At 40.3% G+C, this 9,722-nt stretch overlaps 1 protein-coding gene across 9 annotated transcripts in view; it reads left to right on the top strand.

The window, feature by feature from the left end:
- Positions 1-3,417: 3,417 nt before the first annotated feature.
- dgkb (diacylglycerol kinase, beta) overlaps positions 3,418-9,722 on the top strand; it is a 28,999-nt gene continuing 22,694 nt past the window's right edge. For 4 of the 9 annotated variants that reach the window (XM_067237543.1, XM_067237545.1, XM_067237541.1 and 1 more), the window contains exons 1-11: positions 3,418-3,487; positions 4,760-4,836; positions 5,062-5,082; positions 5,166-5,310; positions 5,559-5,699; positions 7,352-7,401; positions 7,863-7,937; positions 8,078-8,197; positions 8,880-8,997; positions 9,190-9,278; positions 9,599-9,715. In XM_067237543.1, the coding sequence (XP_067093644.1) occupies positions 3,418-3,487; positions 4,760-4,836; positions 5,062-5,082; positions 5,166-5,310; positions 5,559-5,699; positions 7,352-7,401; positions 7,863-7,937; positions 8,078-8,197; positions 8,880-8,997; positions 9,190-9,278; positions 9,599-9,715 (1,023 nt within the window). The remainder of the gene's footprint in view (positions 3,488-4,759; positions 4,837-5,061; positions 5,083-5,165; positions 5,311-5,558; positions 5,700-7,351; positions 7,402-7,862; positions 7,938-8,077; positions 8,198-8,879; positions 8,998-9,189; positions 9,279-9,598; positions 9,716-9,722) is intronic. The other 5 variants (XM_067237544.1, XM_067237547.1, XM_067237542.1 and 2 more) reach the window with 2 other exon arrangements.

Raw genomic sequence — 9,722 nt, 5'->3', positions numbered from 1 at the left:
GGAGTAGTGGAATGCTGTCAGTGGAAGGCTGTGGTGAAACTGTCCATGACATCATGCTCCCGTGCCTTCTCTAGGGATGTATAGAAAGTGAGAGGCCCAGCTGTCTAATAGGCAGCTTCACAGACACATCTCCAGGCACCAGGGACGCCGTTATGTCGCGTTGATGGGCCTTACATAATGGCCCCACAATGATACACAGAGTTAGCACACAGAGTTTTTTTTTACACTAAAGGCTAAAGTACTGTATACAGCAGATACCGTTCTGAGCCTCGGGTAAAAATATTCGAATGACGTACTGGCGAATCTGTGCATTCGTGATTTCTCGTAACCATGGAAACGGATTGTTTTCATTCGATTTATCCATCTGTGCATAAGGCACTTCAGCCAAAAGTGTGGCTAGTTCTACATATTGACAAAAGGAGGTAGGGCTGTATATTTGCAATCAGATCTGAGATGTCATTCAATCCTTGTTCAAACCTGACAGATCAATGGTTTTTCCAAAATATATAATACTGTACAATAATACTTATGCACACATAGGTGCATTAAAGAGCAATTGTGGGGTATGACATGGCACATGGATAGTTTTTCTTAATTCACGCATTTTATCCAAATTGTGAATCTGATTGAATGTATTATATAACAAATCCATATTTAGTATTGAAGCATGGATTGGTATCCTATTAAAGGTTCATGCTGTGTTTTGTAGATAGATAAAGGGCCCTGGTGGGGGAAGATAGTGTTCTGACAATCCCTCTTTGTAAATCTGATGCACCGTCTCTCAACCCCCACAGTCACATGTGAGGGAAATGTCAATACTTCAACTGGGTCTGCTGTGACTAGAAATATGTTTAGAGACTGCCTGCAGGGGAAAACACTAACAGTATTGGCACACTAGTCAATCACTTCCAACCCTACTTTTGGTCACTGTTCCCTGTTTGTTCTGCATTTCAGTCGCCTTGTAGATGTAGGTATATGAGAACGGTGTCAGCGATGACTGCCATCATTTAAACCCAGGCTGTTAAATGAATTTGGTGATCCAATAAGCATGCTGGTCCTGGCCATTGTGTTCTATGTGATATAATACATATTTTATAGGACTGGAACAAAGCAGGTAGGTAGAATAGCATTATTTTGAAATCAAATAAACCATTCCAACTTGTGTTTTACAGAGATGACTTCAATTCACATCATATATTTACAATGAATTTAATGTGATTTTTTCATCTGTCCTTTCTCAACCACTATTAAATAAACATTAAATAGGGTTGTTGAATAAGGCTAATTGTCTGATCAGACTTCCTGTTTGAATGGAACTCTTCCCCGCCCTGTTTAGTCACATCCCATCAGTCTTGTAGAGCGATATTCCCACAGGTCACCGCGGTTACCGCCTGGCGTGCTGAATGCTAATGTCGGTCACACCGTTTGCCACGGCAACAAGAGCAAGTAGAGAGAAAGAGAGAGAGAGACAGAGTGCAAGTAATGAGGGCTGGAGAGAGAGAGAGAGTGCGAGTAATGAGAAATGGAGTGAGCGAGCGGGGAAGAGCTAAACCTCAGGACATCAGCTTCCAAGGGAAAAGGGGGAGGACAGAGGAGGGAGGTAGAGAAAGGATGAGTGTGTGACGTAAGCATGGGTATGGGAACTGATCGCTGCGGAGAAGCAGAGGACCGCTCTCCCTGTTTTTTCTGTCCGTTCATTTTCTCCATCGGTTCCTATCCCTGATATCCAATGACTGTCTGAACAACAAGTTTTATTGACACACAAACACATCATCTCTCTCTCTCTCTCTCTCTCTCTCTCTCTCTCTCTCTCTCTCTCTCTCTCTCTCTCTCTCTCTCTCTCTCTCTCTCTCTCTCTCTCTCTCTCTCTCATAGACACACTCACACACACCCACACACCATTTGATGAACAAATACCTTTGCTGCCTCCCAGCTGCAAGAGATATGGATGGGAACATGAGGTGAGTGTACTGTTAATATTGGCGTGGAAGATGTAGTTTGCCTCTGCTTGTAGGACTACTACTCAATGTGTTAGCTGAGAGAACCAGCAGGCGAGTTGGATGCTGACATGTTGATGTGCTGTTGCTTTTGTGGTACAGATAGTGGTACAGATCTCTTTTATTTTGCACTACTCAAGTCTACTGAATGTGTGTATTCATTTTGTTGTTGTTGTGTAAGCAAGTCTCTCTGTGACAGCCTTTCAATAGTGTCGTTTGTAGTAATCTGTTGGGTGTTCTAGTACAGAAGAATAAAGAAGTGTATAGTATGCCAACCGGCTTTAATACCATCACTGTGTCACTGGACATAAGTGAAGCATGTTTTATAGGCAGCCATTTATGGAACTGAACAGAATGGAACAGGTTGATCAAGTGAACTTTCTGTAACTACATCATTTGCTATCAGAATGTGTAGAACGACAACGTCTATACTGTTCTTCTGCATATGTTGTTTTAGTTCATGATGCCGCAACACATTCTTTTCACAGATTTGAATGGTCACATTTTTCCGTTTTTCAATTTGAACATGGCCAGTTCTTTTTTGTGTAGGTGTTGCACAGTTTTATAAACAAATTCAAGATAATTTAGAGTTTGGGAAACTGAATTTATTTTGAGGATGTACTAGTGCCTACAGCACACACATTACACTCTGACTCCACTTTCCACTGGAGTGTAATTATGCAGTGCATATTTAGGCAGTGAAGTAGATACAGGTAAGGCAGAAAAAAATCACTGAGCATCAAGCACACAACTTCCAGTGTGTTTGACAGTTTTTACTGTTCTATATGTCAATTTGTGCTTTCAGAAAGGAAATACATTTGTGCGTGCGGTTATATCAATTATTCACAAATTTCTTAGCATGCAAAGTAGACCTGTCTTGTGGGGCTGCTGCTACTTGATGTGGTTCAGTGGGTAAACTAAGGACAACTTGTGTGAGTGAATGCAGAGATCCCAGACACAGAAACAGAAATACACACGATGTTCAATACATGTACTCACACAGGCAGATACAGATAAATGAAGATTTTTTTTTATGCTGTTGTATGCACATACACAGCAGCTTTGCAATGGTTTTGCACTTATTAGTTCTGAAATGTAAACATTTTTTCAATGGTCAAGGGGAATTAGCTAAAGCTATGGTATTATCCCCAAAGAAAATAGTTCCAAGCAAATAGGTAGCAGTGTTTACAGTGTACTGTAACTATATGTGTTAATCAAGATCACTGTACTGTGATAACTACTTACTTACTATTTCTGAAGAAAGATGCATTCCCCCGGCTAGTTGTTCTGTCACTATAATCTAGCCTCTAGACAGAGTATGAGTACAAATGTTATGTTTCAGATCTCTCTGTTGTGTTCTAGTGAGTGGACAGTGCAGACTGCGGGATGGGGGATGTGAAGGAAGTATATACTCATCACAATGACCAACCAGGATAAGTGGGTCACTCTGACCCCAGCAGAATTCTCCCTGCTTCAGGAATACGCACAATGTAAGTGTAGTGTGTGTGTCCGTGTCAATGTAATGTGTTTGTTTTAGTATATACACATATTACACCCATACCCATGTGTTCTTGACGCACCTACTTTTTTTGCACATAACTGTACTATAGGCTTGATACTGTGGCCTGATACCCTTTCAAAAACACTGTTAAACACATACTGTATGTACTAGGCACACATGCTACAAAAGCTTAATTCCACAAATCACCCAATATATTTATGAACCAACTTTCCATACATACATGTCATCTTAATTGTCACATTTTGTTTGCACTGGTAAGCTACTTCACAGCTGATCCCTGCAGTTTCAGCTAATCCGTTTGCCTCTCACATTATATTTTCCCAAAGCTCAGAGAAAAGCTCTTTTAGTGATTGACTTGCATCACACAAATGTCTGTAGTTTGCTAATGAGGCCCCCTCATTGATTAAGCAACATAACAGCTCAACCATAACAGTCTTTATGATGTTGTTTGTATTTCAAATGATTCGTCACTGATGTACGGATGTTTCTGCAAGTTTGTAATACAGGCCCTTTTTTTCTTTCAGAAATTGTAAATTTCTCTTGACATGATGACTGTACAAGAAAGTAATTTAGTAGTGTATATATTTTGCATCACATTCTACTTTTGATCATAGGCCCTACATTCTGACATAGAGAAATAGTACATTATAATATTTAATTACCAATAAGGTGAACATATATCGTAAGTTCAGTATGGTACCTTTCCAGGAATAAGAGACAAATGCAGTGAAATTGTGATTTCAAGTCCTACATGGATGTAATGTTTCAACTGGATAATGTTACAGACAGAAATAATGAATTCATGCTTTTCTTTCTGGATAACTAGAGTACAAAGCTTTGGCCATGACATTTCTGGTTCATGTGTTTGCGAATTGTGACCATATTGTTCTATTGTCACAAAGAACGTTTTAAATGTTCTGTCCTTCTGTCAGAATAGTTTAATATTTTAAAAAATTAAAAGAGAGAGAGAGAATCCAGCTGGTAAGGGTTCATGTAAATAGTTAATAGTAAAGAGTGTACCATGTTGTAAGCAGATCTACAATATTGGCAAATGGTAAAACTGACTATCCATATTGACGAGGCAGTGTTTATCTGAGTACGTATTATAGTTAAATTATATGGTAAATTAAACATGAGAATATTAGCAATGTATGTCCTTCCAGACATGATTATTGCTAACCTTGGATAGTGTGAGAAGGATTTTGAGGGGAATAACATGGTGTGTAATGTTCTTTCTCAGACTCAACCAAGAAGCTGAAAGATGTATTGCAAGAGTTCCATGGAGATGGGGTGTTGGCAAAGTACAACCCAGAGGAGGTATGATAAAACATTTATGTTCGTAATGCTCTTAATGGTACATGAGACCTGCGCTGCAAAGGTCCCATGCGTCCTATAAGAGTACTTTTCTATCACTTACTGGAAAGCTGTTTGATCATCCCAGGACAGATTTTTGCTGTGGTTAGAAGCAAAAACTAGAAATGCAAATGTCTGTACAGTACATTGAAATATTCAGTGTCTTTTTTTAATTTTTATGCTGCGTAGAAGCAGGAAATACTAAACCAGGTAAATACCACTTCATATGACGAATATTGTAATCCAAGCCTCCCCAGATAAGTGATACTTATAAGGTTTGTATGATGTGGCAGGAAATTGACTTTCAAGGCTTCAAAGTCTTCATGCAGACCTTTCTGGAGAGTGAATTGCCAGACGAGTTCTGTCAGCATCTCTTCTTATCGTTCAGTAATAAGGGACCCAAACCCAGCTCCTCCTCAGAAAAGCCCAGAGTTACTGGTAAGAGCCTTCACCTATGCATTAAAGACCTACTGTCCAGTACATGAATGTGTACCTTGCTCTCAGTTGCAGTCAAACCAAAACTTTAACTTTTACAAATACTGTAATACTGTAGAATGAACTTCCACAACTCCTTCCACTAAGTATTAGCATGGAAAGATCTCTGTCCAATGAGCATATATGTTCTCTATCCGGGGACAGTCAGCAGCAGAAAAGACATGTTGGCCTTTGGTTCCTCCCCATCTGAGCAGGGCTGAAGCTGATCAAAGGGAGCTGCACTCCTCTGAAGGTGCCTGCGCCACCCAGGCCTCTAGAGATGGTGCAGCTGAAGGACATTGTGTGTTACCTCTCACTACTGGAGGGGGGTCGGCCTGAAGACAAACTGGAATGTAAGTGGGCTGTGAAATGCCCTCTCTCACTCTCAAAGCGACTTTCTCAGTTAATCTGTCTGTTTCTGACTGTTTCTCTGTATGTACTATATCCCTCTTTCTCTTTCCGTTTATCTACGTCCCTCTGTCTCCTTTTTCTCACTCTCTTGATTTCTTCCTCCTTCTCCCCCTTTTCTCCCTCTATCTCAGTCACTTTTGAACTGTGCCCTCTACAATAATCAGCAACAAACAACCACTACTCCAAGCCAGGGCATATCCATTACTCTAGGAGTAACAGGCTGTACATTTTTCTCCAATGTCTACTTACATTGTATGTTTACTGTTACTGCCATTACAACGTTGGAAACGTTTATTTATCTCATTATTTATGTCTATTCTTTTATTCATGAGGTGGTATTAGGTAATTGTACATCAGACTTTTTAGAGTTACCATAAACGTATTTGTCTGATAAATAATTAAGTAGAGGAGTGGTTCACTAGATATAGAATGTATAAATAATTGAGTGATTCTAGCCTCTGTATTAGCACATCAGTGATTTAGCATAACATTTTATTTCTCGCATAGAAAATATCACCTGCGGTTCTATCCCTCCTCTCTCGCTTCCTTCCTCCCATGTCTAACTAATCCCTTGTAGTGGTAAATAGGGCCCTCTGCTGGTGTTAATAAGAACTGCATTATTCACTTTCCCAGTTTAGAGGATTAGTGCACTGTGCCTGTGATGCTGTCGGTGAGACATACACACACAGATTTGTGGAACAATAGATTAAAACTACACAGACCAACCGACACACAAAGATCCCTTGCATTATAGTATAGATCCGTATGACCCACCATCTACAGTATAAGACCATGGTAAAAATGAAATATTGACAGAGAGGAGTTTTTTGGTAATTTTTTCATAAAATTATTTCTGTATTTTATCATATTGCATTCCAGTATTTAGAAAATGTATTGTTAAATCATGAAGCACTTTTTCCAATACTCTTCCTCTCACTTGCACTCAATCGACTTCCTGTGGCCAACCTGGATCACCACAAGCTCCTCAGAGCAGCCTCAGATCCCCACCAGGCAACTCCGTCCCTTCACTTTTTGCTTTTCCCAGTGGAACACACTCCTGCAGGAAACTGTCAATTAGCTCCTCATTACTGCCCTGACAAACATCAGCCTCATATGAGATCATCTACCTCCCCTTTAAAAGTCCTCAGTGATCTCACCCACACCCCAGCTGGGTTGCTCACGAGCCGGACCACTACTGTGTACCCAGGGGTGGGAGTAAGGGGAACTTGACACCATGGCTAGAACGTCGCCTAATCTATAATAGGAGCCACTCATTCGTATGGAAATGACTCGTAGCAGGTGTTGTTGTCACGATTCTGTTACTATTGGACTGATTGAGTACTTTTTATGTGTCACTGGTGTTTCTGTATGTGATATTCAATCACTATCCTGGTGTGTGCTGTGGGTTGCCATGGTGACAATGCTGAGGTACAGTTTACACAGAAACAAACTACACTATGCTATTTATTTTAGTTGCAAGTAGAGTATATCTGATTATTATTGTCATGAATGACAGAATATTCAACGTTGCCTCTCAAGGACAGTTGAAATAGTACACATAATAAAAATTATTTCTTTACTTTCATTCTTACAGTTATGTTCCGTCTCTATGACACAGATGGAAATGGATCTCTGGACGGCTCGGTAAGCCGTTCTCTTTTCATAAATAAATCTGATAAACACACAGCACACTAAATTGCGCTGATACACCATGAATATTAAAGAACTAGATGTAGATAAGATAGATGAAGCAACAATCGCTTGCTTATTTTACATTTGTGTCTTACACTCCTAGTAGACCCATATCAAAAGCTGAGCTTGCTTTTGAAGAGGACAAAAGTTCAGTTTACATCTGCTCTTTGGCCTGTCTGTTAAGATAATAATTGCACTCCATGACAGCAGCCTTTATAATTACACAGTCAGCCTTGGAGCTTCCGGTGTTGAAGCTGCTTTTGTTATGTATTGTAGAAGTCCCCTTATTAGAAGAAAAATCTATTATTATACTGTATGTGTTGCATGTGCCTAAACTGTAAACCATGTTGATGTCAATTATAAAGGTTTAGCACTGTAGATATTGTTTAATGATTGTTTTTTGTTTTTTTTAGGAACTGGAGCATATCATCACTCAAATGATGCATGTTGCTGAGTACCTGGAATGGGATGTGACTGAATTGAAGCCGGTAAAAACTGGATTTAATTTCTCAGTTTGACCAGCCACAGTCAATCAAATGGATAAAGCATAAACCGGAACTGTTGAAAACTTAAATCAGGACACCATTACACTGACATCAATGTTAGTCTTTTTGTGATGTGTTTACAGATTTTGCAGGAGATGATGCAAGAGATTGACTATGACCACGACGGCACAGTGTCTCTAGAGGAGTGGATCCAGGGTGGCATGACAACGATTCCACTGCTTGTGCTGCTTGGCCTGGAGACAGTGGGTATCAAAGACACATCATCCAACACCATTCTCTGTACTGTTGCTACGAACAGTGTCATGGATAGATGACCAAACACTGGAGCCACCAGTGGTCAGAATGTCCAAGACATCAGCACTTTGTAGAAGAAAGTACACAATTTTTGTTCAACAATACACAGACGTATCTTCATGGACTGTCCACTAGATGGAGCCTCGTGTTCACTCTTATGCCTAGACATGGTCACCCATGCACAGACTCATGGAACTGAGTCTAAATCAGTGGTTTTCAATCCTGGTCCTTATGCCCCCCTAGCCTGCATGTTTAAGATATTTCCCTGCTCCAACACACCTGATTCAAATGAATGGGTCGTTATCAGGCTTCTGTTGAGCTTGATAATGACCCATTTATTTGAATCAGGTGTGTTGGAGCAGGGAAATATCTAAAACATTCAGGGCAGGGGGGCCCGAGGACCAGAATTGAGAACCACTGGCCTAAATCAATGACAAGCAGATGGCATCACACTTGTGATGAGTGAAATGAGTGACAAACATACTGGTAATAATGTTGACTAAATTCAAGGAAGACAAAAATGGAACTAAATACCTTGCAAAGAATTAAGGTTTGCCATGTCAGTAATTTGACCATTTATCAGTCAGTGGTGGGTTTGTCAGTCAATAACAACATGAATTCCCTTCTCAGAATGTGAAAGACGACGGGCAGCATGTGTGGAAACTGAAGCACTTCAACAAGCCCGCCTATTGTAACCTGTGTCTGAACATGCTGATAGGCCTGGGGAAGCAGGGACTCTGTTGCTCCTGTGAGCGGGGTTGGATTTTTGTATAAGTTTTTGTCTCTGTCTGTTTATTACCTTGCCAATTTGGGATGTTATTCTCATTCATGAAATAATGTTTTTGCTGCCGTTTTTGACTTATTGTTATGATTCAAAAATTGGGACAATTCCCAGTCTAAACGTGTATTTGTACTTTTTCTTTTCTTGACCTTTTTGTAGTCTGCAAGTACACTGTTCATGAGCGTTGTGTGGCACGCGCCCCACCGACTTGTATCAAAACCTACGTCAAGTCTAAGAAAAACACAGAGGTGAGTCCAATTGGAGTGCTTACCAATCGGCACGCTTTGATCAGCAATACTTCATGGGGATTACACCAAGAGCTCCTTTTTTGTCTAATGGAACTAAACAACTCAATCGGCTTCTAAGCATTGCTAATTACAAGATTAGCCTGGTTTAAATAAAAGCCTTGATACAACAACATCATTGTTTAATGTAATTCATTTGTTGTTTTTTTGTTCTTTCAGTCTGCCCGTCTAAAATATTTTCTTCTCTTACGGTGTATTTCTTTCTCACCTGTTTTTTCCCCTCCTCTCATTCGCTCCATGTGTCTCTCTCTCTCGCTCCACAGGTGATGCACCATTTCTGGGTGGAGGGGAACTGCCCAACAAAGTGTGACAAGTGTCACAAAACCATTAAGTGTTACCAAGGTCTAACTGGGCTACACTGTGTGTGGTGCCAAATCACGGTACGCC

Source organism: Osmerus mordax, chromosome 6 (genome assembly GCF_038355195.1).
Source record: "Osmerus mordax isolate fOsmMor3 chromosome 6, fOsmMor3.pri, whole genome shotgun sequence".
NCBI classification, from domain to species: domain Eukaryota; kingdom Metazoa; phylum Chordata; class Actinopteri; order Osmeriformes; family Osmeridae; genus Osmerus; species Osmerus mordax.
Note: the sequence above shows the minus strand (reverse complement) of the source record. Positions and strands in the feature narration are given on the sequence as shown.